The 17,516-nt window shown below is 41.0% G+C and overlaps 1 protein-coding gene across 1 annotated transcript in view; it reads right to left on the bottom strand.

Moving 5' to 3' along the window:
* The window catches only part of RCAN2 (regulator of calcineurin 2), a 95,162-nt gene extending 82,972 nt beyond the window's left edge, over positions 1-12,190 (bottom strand). Inside the window, exons 1-2 of the mRNA XM_074582041.1 lie at positions 11,992-12,190; positions 2,741-2,967 (exon numbers count right to left, since the gene is read on the bottom strand). Coding sequence (XP_074438142.1) covers positions 2,741-2,965 — 225 coding nt within the window. The 5' untranslated portion in view covers positions 2,966-2,967; positions 11,992-12,190. The remainder of the gene's footprint in view (positions 1-2,740; positions 2,968-11,991) is intronic.
* Between the last annotated feature and the right edge of the window lie 5,326 nt (positions 12,191-17,516).

The following is a 17,516-nucleotide window of genomic DNA, read 5'->3' as shown; positions in this document are numbered from 1 at the left end:
GTGCTCCCTCAGGGCTGCTGCAAGCCTATATATACACTCAAGCACAACCCAGAATTTACCCTATATCTGATACAAAGTAGCTATGTGCCTTCAAATCAAAACAAACATTTTTTTAAGGCATTTGCTTTTAAAACCCTATTTTTTAGTGAGTACATTGCTTAGATATTTGTGCATTAGAAGTTTGAACTTGACAGTTCAGCCTCTTAAACACTTCAGGTAAAGTAACTCTAGAGCTGTCAGCATGAATTCTTTACATTAATACCATTGCATGCCAGAGCCAATCAGAAGTTTATGTTTAAATATTATTTATGCAGCAAGTTCATACACCAAATCAAAACCACCATTTACAATGACAGGTTTCTCTGGTAGGTAACTTCTAACTTCCAAACCAATCATACCTCCGTTTTCCTCCTAAATGTGTAGGTCAGGAATAAAAGTCAAAAATACATTGCAAAAAACTTTACATTCTGTAGAATGGATAACACAATGAAACTACCATAGATATAACCATTACTGTAGTATGTTCTTTAAGAAGAAGTTTAGTGTACCACTACATATACATTAGATCAATATATAATTGAAGATATGATTGTTCACAGCATTTATTAATCGTGGTTGTGTGAGATTTTAAACTTTAGCTTAGTAACTTGACAATATTTTATATTGAATTCATGAACCCTTGTCCTGTAGCAAGAGTTAATAATAAAAAGGATTACAAGTACTAATCAACTAGGAACACAAGTACATGTTCTACAGGAATAATAAAAATCATAATCAGCTCCCCATTAAATCCCCATCCCCTTGGATTTAATGAGAAATCTGAAGGTAATCCCATCCAGTTAAATATAGATTTATGGGAGTAACTACTTACCTGCAAACAGAGCTGTTCAATCCATGTCATTGATAGATAGTTTACAGACATGCACATGGAACAGAATACACACCTCCACAACCCAGCTGCTGTTCTTAAGACACATCCTTAAGTCCTGCAAGTCTGGGGATCACTATCCCACATATTTACAGAATCGCTCCATTACATTTTCCAAGGCATCAGCTAAATACTAGAATACAGCTCTCAAAAGGGAAAGCTCAGGAGCAAGCGGGGACAGAATCTCCACAGAATGGAGAGTCAGTCTCTAGTTCTAGCCAGGCTTCTGTTTTCTTCCTTTAAAACTGGACTTCAACTTTAGTGAAGTTCTTTACCAGATGGTTATAAAATACCACAAAATGGCACAACATAAGTGCAAGATGCTTGTTAGCAAAAGGACTGAAATACAATTGATGCACTGTCTTCCACGACTGCAACTGAGAGTATAACATTTTTTAATTTATATTTAAGTATGACCATTTTGTTTAGTGCTGTGGTATGAACTTTTAATTTCTTTTAACTTGTATTACTCAAACATACAGAAGACATCATTATGGAAGACAAAGATGTCTAAAAAATTTAAGACAAAACAATTCTACTTGTGCAGCCTCAGATAACACTTTCAGTACCTTTAACAGGAAGCCTGTATCCTTCAAAGCCTTCTTTCATCTCCCTTTCATCTGGTGGTTTCCCCACTAAAGACTCTTTGTCCAACCTGGCCAGCTTTGGTTCCAATGAATCTGTAGTTTTATCTGGACACCTCATCAGCCAGTTCCATCCAAAACCCACTTTACCACTGTCAGATTGTTTCTGAATTGAAAATTCTGGGCAAGAGACTCAGGTAGCCTCAGATGTGCCTATAACAATTAGCCTAAAGTAATTTCATCAGACAGTAAAGTCACAAGCTGTCAGTTTTATATTCCTGACATCTACATCAGGAAGAATACTAGGCTAAGAAACAGGAAATTAACCCTTCCTGCAAAAGTTGAATATTTTCTTTAATTTTAGGAGAACATTGTTTCAACATTCCATTTTAGACTAACTACAGAGTTAAAAAAAAATAATACATCCTCACACAGTTCCTCTTGTCTTTGTTCTCACTGTCATTCATTTTAGATTTTTCCAGATAAAATAATATTTCAGATAACTTAAACATTTGAGACCTTATTGCTCTCTGCAACTACCTGAATGGAGGTTGTAGCAAGGTGGGTATCAGTTTTTCTCCCAAGTAAGAAGCAATAGGACGAAAGTAAACAGCCTCAAGTTGCACGAGAGGAGGTTTAGGATGGATATTACGAAAAATTTCTTCACTGAAAGGGTTATCAAGCATTGGAACAGGCTGCCCAGGGAAGTGGTGGAATCACCACCCCTGGAGGTATTTAAGAGACATGTAAATGTGGTGCTGAGGGACATGGTTTAGTGGTGGGTTTGGCAGTGCTGAATTAACAGTTGGACTTGATCTTAAGGTCTTTTCCAACCTAAATGATTCTATGAGAAAATAAAAGAAAGGCAGTCTTCCATCACAGTGGCACATGATCAGCAAGTGGGAGAAACTTTCACGTTTGACTTTGCCACCTCCATCATGACTGCAACTATGGTTGCTATGAAGACATACCTGCATTTCAGTATTCTGCGGGTCTGAACAAAAGAAAAACATTTTTGTTTACTGTAGTTGACAAAAAGGCTTTTAAGATCTTGAAATAAACATCATGGCAGAGTGTTGTTGTCACCATAGAAAGAAGTCTTATTTGTGATCCACTTTCTTTGTACAAGAGAGATTAAACCATCTATCCATTTCATCGAAACTACAATAAACACAAACATAAGGTATATGTTTCTCTTACATTGAAAATATGGAAACTGACACTGTACCTTACTGTCCTCATCTTCAAACACAGACTGGTGAACGTTACAAGCAAAGAGAGAATTTGGGAGATCGTTGAAGTCAATTATTTCATGAAAATCTTCCTCTGCAAAACACCTCTTTAAATCGTTGTCTCCATTTATAGAGTAGAGTAAGAACTGTCCTCCGTCCTCCGGGATGCAGCCATAGTGACCGAGGCCTCGCATTCCAAAGAAGTACGAGTCTTCCCTCATCCCTGGCAGCATGGAGAAGAGAGACAGTTATACTACACTTTTAAAAGTATCACATACACAAATTGACCCAGAAAATCTTAGTTTGGGAGATTAGTTTGTAGAAAGTATACATCACACTATTTTAAGGCAACAATTGACCTCTGAAACAGGGCTCTAAGACTAGGTTAACCAAGGCTCAAATAGGGACTTTGCTTTAGTTTCATTTATTAGCACAGAAAACCAACCATATCAGCACAAGCTGCTGAACCCAACCAGAAGCAAGGCATTACTTAAGTGCCCCTTACTCTAAAAGAAAATACTATGTTGTATTTGGGTTTGAGAGAGTCACATTTGTTACGGGGAAGGCAGGCTGGTGCTTCTGAGCCTGCACTCAGCTTTGAGAGCAAAGTGTAATACACTGGATAAGAAGAAAATGAAAATAACTTTGAAAGTTATACCAGGCATCAACTCAAAGGAAGACAAAAAAAAAAGAAGGAAAAAAGAGACCCTGTTGGAAGTAGCATGAATGCAGAATCATTGAAAAACAGTACAACTAAGACACATCACTATTACAAATAAAGCCTTTTTTTTTCCCCCCCTACAGTTTAAGGACAGGAAGTACCCTGTTTTTCCATGCCCATTAACAATTTCTTTGTTTGTATCTTAATCACATTGGGAAGCAAATAAAAAAAAGCTAAGGGAAGAGGGGACTCAAGAGGTGACTCTCACCACCTTTTAGGAAAATCATGCTGACTTTGGAGCCTTCACCCCAAATCCAAAGTAGAAAGATAATTTTAAGACACACAGAAATAACAAGCCCATACATCAAACACTATCCCTACTGTTGATACAAGAGTAAATTTCATACCAGCCAAGCAGAGTAACTAAAGGTCCAATTAGTTATCAGGGTGTTACTTAGCATAAATTCAGGTATTTATCCTTAGTCCTGTCCTTAGTACAGGTGTATTAAGGCATCAACCTCTATACATCTGCAGCAAGCTGTCTAGAAACTATGCAGAGGAATAATTAATTCCCTTATATTTTTTGTTTATTTCAATAACACTATGCAATAACAATTGGCTGCTCTTTCTCCTTATAACATAAGGAGTTACATAAACACAGTGTGCTCATCTGTTTCAGATTTGCCCTTGCTCTACTGCATACTTGCTATTGTCTATAAATAGTTGTAAATATTAGTTCAAATACACTATTTAGGACTAGTGTCCAAAATTAAACCCTATGAGCTTATTACACTTCATCTCAATAAAGCAAAGCTAAATTATGGAGCTAATTTGCCACACCTGTGCCTTTCATATAACATTATTTCTGCTGCTGCTCTGAAATGACATTTGGCTGATGACAGAGCACATCTTTCCATAACTTTATGTTACGGAAATGTCAGTAATTGTTATTTCTGAAGTCTCAGGGCTAATGACAGAAGTCCACAAGCAATAAGTTTAAGTCATGCTCAAAAGTATCTGTTTGGAGCACTGAGTCCACACTTACCACTCAAATCACGTGAGAGACAGATTTATTAGCCAGGACAACTAAGGTTGGAAGGGGCCTTCAGAGGTCATCCCGTCCAAACCACAAGGTCAGACCAGGATAATTCAGGACCTTGTCCAGAGGTAAGTGTTGTACAGCAATGCCACTCATAGTGCATACAGTGATCTGCAGAGATCTGGCAGGTCACAGGATCTTAGCTGTCCTCCTTTTCCAGGTACTAAAATATGTTACACAGCTAAAAACAGAAGTTTCCTAGTCCTATCCTCTATGCACGTAATTTATGAGGGAGGGGTTTAAAACAAACAAGGATGCAGTGCTGTAAAGAAGCAGGTATAGAATGAAAGCATCAGGCCAACTGCTTCTTTTTACTGCGTCAACCTGAGGACAGGTTTTCAGTCTATCAAATACACACTGCTATTTTCACCAACTCAGTCTGACATTAGCACAACTATCTCCAACTAATTTCATTCTAGGAATTTCATTCTAAGTGAAAAGAAGAGAGCCTGAACAGGTGACAGCAGAGTGGCTACAACTTCAACAGTATACATTACTGTAGTAGGAACTCATTATCACAGCAGTGTTGTCTCTGGTATTTGAGCCAACTCACATAAGCCTGGTATTACTATACATTTCAGTGTAAAAACACCCAGATAACTACTATAAGAAATCCTTACAACAGCCACCACTAGGGAAGAAACTTAAATTCAGAACGTATCACTGCTCTAGCAGAAAATATTAATAGATCATCTACTTCAAACACAATCATCTATAAATGTGTTTGTCATCATGTCTAGCCTGTGTCAAGATGAGATTCATTGCTTTTAAGTTTATGAAAATAAACCTCAAGCCCAGTATGTTACAAAATACAATTCACATGTCAGAGCAGACTTTCGTCAGCGAGTATGAAGTATTTCATTCACAACAGGCAGACTACTTGCAGTCAGTGAAGATAATGACTATTTTATAGTCACACTGAGTAAAACCCTTCTTCCCCCACAAGCATGAAGCTGGAAGAGTCCACTCAGCAGAGCAGGATGTTTCAAAGGCAGCTTTACACAATGGACTCAAGAGGATAAAGATGACACAAGCTGATACTCAAAAGCTATAGGAATTTGGATTACGCATTAACACTCAATAAGCATTCTACTGAGAAGAGGGGAGATTAAATGGAACTGGGAGTAGTAAACTTTAAGATCTACAAGAATGTCCTAGGATATAATGGAACAAGAATCTGACTCTTAAATTCCATTCAGCCAGCAAAGAAGAGTAAGAGAGGCAATACAATACATTGGTTTATTTTCTATACACATCTCTATTTATATTAGTTGATTTCTTAAGCTGTACTTTTTAGACTAATAAATAAGCTCCGCTTCCACTATAAAGTATGGTACTATTGTTGAAGATAACTTCATGGCAGCTAACAGATTTCATACATCCTGTTCCCCAATGCATAACAAAGCTATTAGGGTGTGCAGAGAAGTAAAGAATCTCAATATATCAACAGAAGTCAGAAAAGTCTACAGTTTTCTTCTGTTTATTTTTTCTCCCAGTAGAGCCATATTACGAGATACTAGAAAGGAAAGGAAGCTTTTAAGTCAAGCATTAAGGAAAACCACTATGACAATCAACAAAACAGAACAGTATTTTAAGTTACAATGATGAAGTTCAGATTTTTAACCCATCTTCGTTGGCAACAAGGAAGTGAGCATACACTATAGCAGGCAATGCTACAATATACAGGCTTCAAAGTTCCATCTGAGATCAGAAATTAATAAATAATCTTACATTATGTGGCAGTAGTTTTGCTCTGCTAGAGCTCTTCAACAAGAAAAGCTCGCTCCTCTTTGTCTCAAGAGTTGACTGAAGATTTGCTCAGTGGGACTCGAGTACTGGCCAAGTCTTCTTAAAAAAGTCACTGTCTTGCATGCCTTCTGACCATCTCTTTTTCGAGACTTGTAGGTAGGTGTGTATACATGCACACACCTCTTCTACACTTAAGATATTCCCAAAATTCTGATCAGTGTTTCCTCCACTAGCAGGTCAACTTACAATACACTAATTGTTAAATCCCCTGCCTAATTTAAGATGGGACCTGCACAGTGAAGAACATCTGTATAGAATAACTATCATTTCACAAGTTTTACTTTGCTATAGGAGGGCCATGTACTGCAAAATATCAAGTGCAGCACCTCAATTCAAATAGAAATCTCACTAATAAAAGACATATATGTCCCCCAAGAGAAATAAACTGCATATGAGCCTGAGCTCAATGATAATCAGAGGTGACAAACATACTTGAATCAACATTTGTTAGCACACTTCAAACCCTTGGGCTGCAAGTTCAGACTCTGACTGGACAAACTAGCACTTATGCCAAAAACCGCAACATAATCATCACGCACCTCAGGCTTCTCACTCCCAACACCAGTCACCTCCTACAGAGACAGGCCCCATGCTACCTCTTGTAGTGGAGAAAGCATCTCCTGCTCCAAGTCTTGGCATAACGCACAAACTGATTCAGTTAAAGGAAGAGACCAGGCCCAAGGAAAAGAGTTTGGGTTTAACTCCATAAGGTAGATAACTGACCTGATTCACTTCATGGCTGTATAAATATTCGTAGCAAACAGAAAGAGAGGGCCAAGTTTGGGAATGGACAGGTGACAGCAAAAGTTAGGATTGAACTTTCCAGTAACTAACCTACTTAAAGCATTCATGAGATTATAATTTAAGTTTTCACAGCTCTGCGTGAACTTCAGAAGTCACTATATCAGAAGTTATCTTCAGCCAGTCACAAGCAGGAAGTCTTACCTTTTTCTGCATTAGAAATAATGTTACACACATATATAAAACAAATCATAACTACATATCCTTTAGTATGTCTGTCAAACACCTTAAGGCTCAGGTGTTTCGTTTTTGATAGTGTTTTGTGGCTTCTTTGAATTTACTTGCCACTTCAGGCTGTCCCTGTCAAAAAAACATTCTCTTTCCAATTATTCTACTAATTTAGAATAAAAGAATTTACATTTCAAATCCCTTAAAACAATTAATTCTAAATAACATATAATCTATGAACTGGATCACCATATAAAATAAATCCAATTACAAGTCATCTTTTATGTAACTATACTACAATCACTGGATCATATTCCAATTTATATTAAAGCTCCTTTCCACAGCTTCTGACAAAAATAAGTTAACTTCCCACCTCTTATGGTGCCTTTTATATCATCAAAAAAAACATAGAAAGGCATCCATATAAGAGTAAACCGTACTCAATTTTAAAATGTAATGAGTTCAAAACAAGTTGTGCATTTGCTTCTCATTTCCCAAATCAGGGAGTTTTTCAAATACTTAAGTTCCTAGAAGCTGTCATACAGGATTTCAAAAAAGTGGCAACATCATAAAAAAAAAATAATACACTAAAGCATCATCCAGCACCAATATTGGTGTTAAATTAATTCACCAAGATCTTAACTGGGACCACACTAGTAAACTCTGTAGCAGGATTGTTCCCCTTAGAAGGCAGAGATGCTGAGACATAAACAAATCTCAGCACAAGTTCATGCAACCTCCACCTAATGCTGATTGCTTGCCACATCCATTTATCCCCTTAAAATAAAGGTAACCCATATGTAATCTGTGTTCCTGTGTTATTTCTGAATTTGGTGTAGGGTTTTGACCCTAAACTTTCAGGTCAGAAAATACATTACACAGAATAGAGTACCTACCCCAAGAGTGCAGTACTATTATTAAGTTTGGAAAACCAAACCAGCCACCAGCCTTCCAGACCCTATGTGGAATCTCCTTGTCACTTCTTTTGTCCAGTTCATAGCACAATTTGCATCACTTCACACTGACCTAACACATTTAAAATTTCTCCCCCTGTGGTCAAGGGCTGCAAGAGCTTGTAATTTTTGATAGTTCAAAACATGAAGCAAACGCCCTTCCCACTGGAATAGATTAGGTCATGTCAGTGTGCAACTCCATAGATACTGCAACTGAAAGCTCTGTAGAGATTCCAGGTGGGAGCCAACTATTCATTCTGTTACCTCACTATTTTTAGACATGGTACACCTCTGATTAAAATTAACAGAGATAAGCAGAAAATTATATTCATTGGCAAATAGCAATAGCTTACTGAAATTACTATTTGAAAAATTGTTCTCAAAATGTATTGCTTTTTAGTGTAAAACTGAAAGGGCAAAGATGTACATCTTGTTGTGAAGTTAGACCCCCACAGAGCAAAGAACTTCAGCTGAAATTTTGCTGAATTAAGACAACTTGAGCACATGAAGCGTTTGAATGGATCAGTGCCTTATATATCACCAAGCGCATATAGATTTATTCACTGCTTTTACGGAAACTAATAAGGCATTTCCTTGGTGACCATTTTCCTGTCCTAAGAGTTTTTGTAAAAGAGTCCCTGAGGGAGATCAAGAAACAGGCACATATCTCTTGAAATTGCTAGGAAACTTTACTTTTTTTTTATTAAACACTGCTTGCCATGACAAACAACATGACTAAAAATAGAATAAAGCAAACAAAATGTTACAAATAGAAGCTTTAAATATAATCACTATAAACTAAAAGTATTATTGAGTCCTGAGTGCAAACCTGGAAACCATAATCTGCAGGAATTAAGAAAGTTTGGGGGAAAAAACAACTACAACTTTTCTCACTTTGTTTTTTTTCCTAGAAGTTTCCAGAAAAACTGTAGGGATTACACCTTTTCTCCTACTGACAAATAAAAAAAACACCACACAAAAAACCCCACACCAAAAAATAACCCAAACAGCAAGTTTTACCATAATTGGGGGGGAAGAATCAAACTTACTAAGATTTCACTGAAACAGTCAGTTTTTACTTCAAATTTCATTACTGGCTCAATGAAAGCAGAGTCACCAGTTTCTATAGTGTTAGCCTAAGGATACAACTCCTGCTGAAGTCAAATTTCATTCCATTCTGCAAAATGAACACTGAAAATGAGTATTATTTTTATACGATGTTAATGCTTCACTATGGAAAGCTCCCATGGACTTAAATGGAGACATTTTACTTAATTAGAAAGAGCAGAACAGGACCTCGCATGACAGGATTAATGAACTGTTGCAGTCTTAAAAGCAATACAGACTACAGTCACCCCTTCCCTCAACCTTCACCTCTGCATCGCCCACCTGGACAACAACTATTCCCCTTACAGTAAAGTTATTGGTACAGTGAAGTCCACTCACACTTTTAACTCCAATTTGGTTAGCGCCACACAAAAATAGTGCCATGTCTCCACTATTCCTCTTATAAGAGTGACAGATATAAGGAAGAGGATTTTTTTTTTTTAAATGCTAACTGGTGCAAATCCCAAATGTTCTAATCCTTTCCATTGACATTCTAGCCGTATTAAATATAGCTAAGACTTTGTAACTATTTTTGGAAGCTTTTACCATCCAAAGGGACTATTCACTTCTATTCATCTAAAGCAGGGCTGGCAAGCTCAAGCAGTTCAAGACCAGCCTATTGCTCAGAAGACTCAGCTGTGCCTCCCATGCCAGGGACATATCCTACGGCCAGTAAAGGAACTCAGTTGACATTGGCTTGCTAAGCAATCTGTATCTCCAGCCACGGAGAGAACAAGCCAGCAGGCATTGGCGCTCAACCCTACTAAGCCAAGAGTCCAACCCCCTTCCACCATAGGAAGATGATGCTTTGAACCACAAATGCCAGGCCTGAAGATTTCGTGTGCAGTTCTTAAGGTCATCACACCATAGCTGGGCTATGATTAATCAACCACTAAAGTTACCACAGTAATGTTAAGGTATTCAAAGAACAAAAAACCCTCCCCAAAGCTAAAGAAACCAGCACAAGCTTTCTGATTACCTTCACTTGGCCTCTATGCTACTCTATTTAAAGCGAGCCAGTTTTATAAGGGGCACGCAGTATTACAATGTTGCTGGCCTTCAGCCAGATCTGTCACCTCACACAGGGGTCAATGGAACATTCATTTAATAGCCCTCTAGCTTGTAATGTAAAATTCATAACTATACCCCAATTCTTACCAAGACCTACTTTCCCTTTCCCTGTTAGGAAGAAAACCATGTATGTCAGAACTACATACAACAGGAGCTGTTCACAGTGTTTAACTCCTAGAAGACACTCAAGACACCACCATGACTTGGAATAAAGTTTCAAAGTTCCCTTGAAAATTATTTTCTGCTGGTAATAACGAGTAATTTATAACTTAAAAAAACATTAAGGACACTAGTGCTGTGACAAGCATTTTCAATACCAACAATGACAAAACAAGTCACTCAACCTGAACACACACTACAAAATTTGAAGAGGACAAGCAAACTACATCACATAGCTGACAACTCCTCCTCAGAGGTTTAAGGAGAATGGACTCCCCTGTACAGTTCCTGCTCTTAAAACTGAAAAAGTTACCAGATACAGAATATCTTCTTCTGTCCTTGTTTACTGTGATGCGTTTGTAGTTTTTCCTGATTGTTTTATATTCTCACAGTATTCAGGAATGACATGTAACCATGCAATCTAGTTTTACTGCAACAATAAATGCAGCAGCTTCTTTACAATGATTCTGTATTTTCATAGAAAGAGACTTTTCCTTTTCAACAGGACAACCATTCTAGCTAGCTAAACAGCACAAAGAGCAACCAATTTGTAAGCGCAGTTCTTGAAAGCCTAACGCAGAAGCTCATGTAAAGCATAACCCCTGATTAAGCGACGATTCTCATTTCTTTCAGTTGTGTAAACCTATCACACGTTTTCCTTTTGGGAAACTAGACTCCAAACTCAAGTTGAAAAGGGACTAAAGTATTTTTAAAAGGATACAAAAAAGCCTAGGAGAGGTGGAGGGGGAAAAAAACCCTAGAGAGCTACCTGCTATGTAAGCATCAAATACCATCGGTGTGGGATGCTGCAGCTAACTTTAAAGCAGCCCAAGAAGACGCTCCCTCAGGGATACGGGCTTCACTGCATTCCTGCTCACCAGCCTTAAGTTGTCCAAGGAGGAAAGCCTTAAGTTGTCCAAGGAGAAGATTCAGACCTGCCCTGGGACAGGTCTGCATCCCTCAAACCTCCACCCAGCACTGCCCGCCCGGCTGCAGAGCCCCCATCCCACCTCCCCGTGCCCCACACTGGGGGGGAGGGCCTCCCTCCCCTCACCCCACGCTCCTCTCCACACCCCCTGCCAAGGAACCACCGGCCCCGCAGGACGAGCCGCCACGTCGCTCTCCCTCACCCCACGCCTCCACCTCCGCCCACGGCCAGCCGGCCCGCCCGGGACTGCACGGTGGGCACCGACCTCTCCCCGGCTGGGAAGCCCCGGGCTCGCCCCCCGCATCCCCCCCGCGCCCCACAAGCCACGGGCCCGGCCCGCGGTGGCCGCAGGGGGAGCCGGCGGGGCGCTTACATAACCCCGCCAAGGCGGGCGCACGGCGCCAGGTCGGCGGGGCAGGGCTGCAACCGCGCGGCCCCCGCCGGGGAAGGAGCCCCCAGGGAGGCAGCGGCGGCGACGGCCGTGCCCTTACCTGCGGCGGCTCACTCGCCCTGCGCCTCGCCACCCTCCTCCCCTGATGGTCGCCGCCGAGCCCCGAGGACCGCACCGGCTCCTCAGCGAGCACCCAGCACCTCTCGCCTGCCCGCGCCGCTGAGGCGAAGGTGGAGGACAAGGCGGGAGTGGAGGGGGCTGAGGGGACGCCGCAAGCCAATCAGCACACCCCTCTGCCCAAACGGGCAGGCGGGAGCCGCCAATAAGAACGCGAGGAGCAAACTTGCCCCACCTCCTCCACCCCCTGGCCACGCCCCTCACCTCCCGCCGCTTCGCGCCGGGTCTCGGTTACCGGCGGGGGCGGGGGCGGTCTCTCCGCCCCGTGTGGGGACAGGTGAGACGGAGCAGGGCCTCACGTCCTCCCCAGCACCCAGGGAGCGCTAGGAACCAGGCAGCTGTTTGTGTCCTCGGTACTAGTGCGGGACAAGCTTCCCTCCCTCAGGGTACCTGCCCCCTGCCCTGAGGTGAGGAGGGATGAGGTGAGGTGAGGTGAGGTGAGGTGAGGTGGGATGGGATGGGATGGTGAGGAGAGGTGAGGAGGAGGAGGAGAGGAGAGGTGAAGTGGGGTGGAGTAGGGAAATGTGGGATGGAGAGGGAGTGAGCAGGGATGGGATGGGGTGAATTTAGGTGAGATGGGTTAGGAAGATGTGGGATGCGGTGAAGTGGGATGGGGTGGGATGAAGAGAGGTAAGGTGAAATGGGATGGGATAGGGAGGTGTGGGATGGGTTGGGGGTGAGGAGGGGTGAAGAGAGGTGAGGTGAAATGGGACGGGGTAGTGGGAGGGGGGTGAGGAGATGTGGGATGGGGTGAAGTTAGGTGAGATGAGTTAAGGAGACATGAGGTGGGATGGGGTGAGGTGATGTGGAATGGGATGGGGTGAGATGGGATAGGGGAGGGAGACATGGGGCGAGATGGGGTAGGGACAGGTAGGGTGGGATCAGATGGGAGTGAGGAAGGGTGGGATGGAGTAGGGGAGAGGTGGGATGGGATGGAGAGAGCTGGGGTGGGATTCAGAGAGAAGAGGTGGGATGGGATGCAAAGAGAAGAGGTGGGATGGATGCCCACAAAGTGCCAGCACACCTAGCCATGGTTTTGGTGACAAACCTCGTAATGCCGCCCATGATGATTTTGTAGGTGGTCTAATTCCCTCTGGGGGATGGAGCTCCCAACCACCATTCCCACTTCTGTCCACCGATAAGCAAACTGCCCTTTAAAATGAGCTCCATCTGGAATGGACGCAGTTGACATTCATCTCTTCTTCAGACTAACAGATGAATAAGGCGTATCTCCCCATTACAGAAGGTGCATCTGTAGGACTCTTAAGGAACATCAGCGTTACAGTGGAAAAAGGCCATGGTCATGATTTTTAAAAAAAAGCAGTCATGGGTTTAAAAAGAAGGGAAAGCATTCAGATGCCCCCAAGGCATGCGTTATTAAAGGAAGGGCTATTTTCTCTCTTCCAGCTGTACATCCGAGACTGCTAAGCGTCAGAGGCTAATGCTGATTTTCTGCAGTCTCTTTGCTTTGGAATGTAATACAGAGGGATTTAATCAATAGCGTGATACAGAAATGTAAATAGGTTTCTGTAAAGATGGCTTTGAAAATCTATAGAATATAACGGAGAAGTAGAAGACTCCTATATAATTATTAAATACCCTATAAAAAGTCCATGGAAGGAATAATTCTCCATTAGATAAAAATATATAAAAAGATGTATGCCATTTATAGCAGCATGTTCCAATAACAGCAGAAAAAACTGTTGTAATGAATGAGATCAATACTGTATCCCACCTCACCTCTGCAAATACCTAAGAGCAATGCATTGTAGATTGTTGTATTTGCAGCAGAAGAGTTTCTTCCTGGTCCCATTAACTAAGGACTGACTTATGCCTTGATGCATATCTGGTTTAGACACCTTCCAGGCTTTCTTCTTTGTTTCTACCTTTTTAATATATAATAGGTAACAGATAGTAGTAATTATTATTTCGTGTTATTTTATCCTTGTGCCTAACATACAAATCCCTGACCATGATCCTATTGCTTTAGGCGGTACGCAGAAGAGAAAGCAAGCTATGGAAGAAAAGATGTCACAGTATAAACTAACCAGGTTTTAAATCAAATGATATGCTTGTTTTGGTTTTTGTTTTAAGAATTAAACCTGGTGGGATATCTTCCTTTGTCTCCACTGACATGCGTTCCTTTTGCATGATGTCTTATTTTAATATTCTGAGTAGGAAGAGCATCCACCGTGCTTTTTTTGTCCCGCATTTTATGTTATAAAATTTCCTCATGTCTTCTTATCCCCATACCTCTTAACTGTGTCTTGTTCACAGTAGCCAGTCTCAAGTTTTATTATTTTTCATATTTTCATATTGAGAAGAATATTCTCACTGTCAGGAAGTTGCCCTGGCATATGCTTTCCTCGTAGTAAAATGGGAATCTCTACGGTTATGAAAGCAAGCTAAATCCATGTTCAGGAAAAATGACGAATGCCTAAGTCAGTAGTTTGGCTTTTATATGCATCCAGACATTATTGCTGAGATGAAGGGGGGAAAAAAACCCAAATTCCAATGGTTGCCGTAAAAATGTCGTTCAAATTTGATAATAATGAGAATGGCAACAGTTGCGGGGTTTTTAATATCCCTTGTTGTAAGCATTAAAGATTGCTATTAGGGAAGATCACAAAATAATATGTTATTTAGACATGGAAAAGTGGTGCTACAAAAATAAGAGCTAAGAGAACGTCTTTCTTGGAGTCGCACCATTTACCCCAGTGCTATTCAGGCCACGCAGCCGGAGTAGGCACCCTGTGCTTCCTAAATGCCGTGGGCATCTTCCCACAACCCAAGTAGTTGTAGAGTGCCAAAATCTGGAGGAAGCTGAAATTCTGGAAAGGATACCAAGGGAGGTGATAAAACAGCTGCTACTTGCAAGATCTGCAAGCAGCGCTGTAGTCCTGCTCCAGCAGAACTGAGTGGGAGTTTTGTTACTGGTATCTCAGAGCACAGGCTTAGCCCATCTCATCCAAATCCTGAGCCACTCATTATCTTCAGTCTGCACCTGCTTCTTATCTACAGATTTAATCTGTAAGCAAAAGTGACCTCTCGGATGTACTGAAGAAACCACAGTGAATTTCAACATAAATAAAGTACTGTCAGCAAAAGCCTTTGGCCCCCTGTGTTATACTGATTTCTGATCATCAAAATACAAACACTGACTCACTCCTGCAGCCTCCGTAGGAGCTTTGGTGACAAAGTTTTCTCTTTTCAGAAGAAATGGCTCAGAATCTGTAGATTCTTAAGAAGTGAACCTTGCTCCTTTTACATTTCTGCTCGCTGGGATAATCCCAACTTCTTTGGCTAGATATGGATTATGATTTCTTGCAAATGGCTGAGTCAGGAGATTAGAGTGGATAAAGCAAGTGAAATTAATGTTGACTCTATCAGCATTAGCATACCCTTGATTGTTTCTGTTACTTTTTTAGAATATAAAAACACAGTTGGATCCATCTAGCTCTGCATCTTGTCTCCAACAGCCAAGACTGGATGCTTAGTAAAACAGTGTAAAAATAGACCATGTATTCTTCTCCTATTTACCTTATAATTTTCCAGCAGCTAGAGAGGTAGGGACTTCTGGAACTCAGGGCTGTATCCAAGCTGTTCTACTTAGGAGCTACCAGTGGTCCTGTTCTCTACGAGTTTGTCTTAACTCTTTTTGAACCCATTTGTGGTTTTGCTTTCCACAATGTGCTGTGCCGTGATAAGTCTTCACTGTGTAAACACAATTTCAAGTCTTCTTCCTGAACTGTTTTATTAAGCGTTCTTTTGTTATAGAGGCAGTAAATGATTTTTTTTTAATCTTTTCACCATCGTTATTTTCCAGACTTTAATTGCATTTCCCTTCAGCTATCCCTCTTTCAAACTGATATGGTTTTCTCTATTTCCAGTGTGAAACTTTGTCGCCGCCCTCTTTATCCTTTCTAATTTTACTAGAAAACACTACTTTCTTTAAAACTCTGAATCTACTAAAATGACTATTGGATTTTGCTACATCTGGAATAGGCAAGAGCTGTATGGCCGAGGCATTCAGAAGAACTCCAAGCATATGAGCAATAAAGTCCTATGACTTTGTTGGTTTCCTTCTCTTCTAAGGGGGGAACTACTAATTATTCCCATTCAGCTCCCCCTTCTGACCACTTCCTAGCCCCACACTAACATTTTCAGAGAGCTTTCCACTTCAACCTCCAGATCTCCTGCAGCAAAAGCGATAGCTCGCACCAGTGTCTATGTATGTATAGTTAGGGTTATTTTTTCCCACGTACATTACTTTGCACTTACCACCACTGCATTTCATCTGCTATTTTATCGCCCAGTCACTCAGTACAGTGAGACAACATTGTCTCGACACCTCTCCAGTTCATCCTGCATGTGTGTAGCAATTGCAAAGCCGCTTAGATACAATGTATTGCAGATGTTTAAAGAAAAAAGTGTGAAGCAAAGGCTGTCTCTTTTTCTTTTTTTTTTTTTTTCATTTATCTACAGAGCATTTTGCACAGTTCTGGGTGCAAGAATGATTAATAATTGCACCAATGAAAAACTGCTGCAGAAAGGAGAGTATCCTTCACTTCCTGTAATATTTCAGTGCCTGTAATGCCCTTCCACATGATACTCCATGAGCAGGTTGATCATGGAGATGGGCCGTTTCCTTCTTTGGGGATTTGGAGATGCAGAGAAGCACAAGCTTCCGCCATGCACAGGGATGCCGGTTTTCTCCCAATCTGGTAAGTGGGGGTCAGGCAAATGGGGAGAACCTGTGGCAGCACCCTGAGAACCCCTGAACTCCCAGCCTTGCAGTGGGACAGAACCTGCCTTTGGCTGTGTTGCTCTCTAAACCCTCTCTCCAGTATATCCCTGTTGTTTCCGAGCATCTTCAGGGTCAGACAAAGGTCAGACAGGAGACCCGTGTCTTTTAAAGCCATGAGAAGAGGAACAAAGAGTCTTCACATTTTTCATCCACTTCCGAGAGTGAGAGTTGCCTGAAAAAAAGTATTTTTGATTTCACATTGCAAAAATTCTGCATCTAACACGAAAGAGAGCTTTATTATCTTACAGCTAACCCTCAGTTTTAAAGACAACAAAAATGCCATGCCCCAATTTCTGGTTAAGGAATATTTTTAACCAAGACATGTTTTTTTAGCCTAGATACACGATAGATCAAGGGGAAAAAATGGGTTTCATTGACTTTTAAAACAATCTGCATTTCAAGAAAGAAAAAAAAAAAGAAGCTTTTTGTTCTGTAACTAATGTCATCCTTAAAGTAGGATCTCAGTTCTCTCAAATATGAAATATTATGACCAGATATAAATTCTCCCATTTGAAAGAGGATGCTGAAAGATCAAGAGGTTTTCATTCTGTTGAAATATATTTAAGGTATTTAAGATTATTCTTTTCACCTATGGGCTGCCTGTTTCTTCTCAGCCACCATCTCTGTGCAAAATGAAGGCA

The sequence above is a fragment of the Larus michahellis genome, chromosome 3 (assembly GCF_964199755.1).
Source record: "Larus michahellis chromosome 3, bLarMic1.1, whole genome shotgun sequence".
Lineage (NCBI taxonomy): Eukaryota > Metazoa > Chordata > Aves > Charadriiformes > Laridae > Larus > Larus michahellis.
This window is presented reverse-complemented; position numbering and strand designations above follow the sequence as displayed.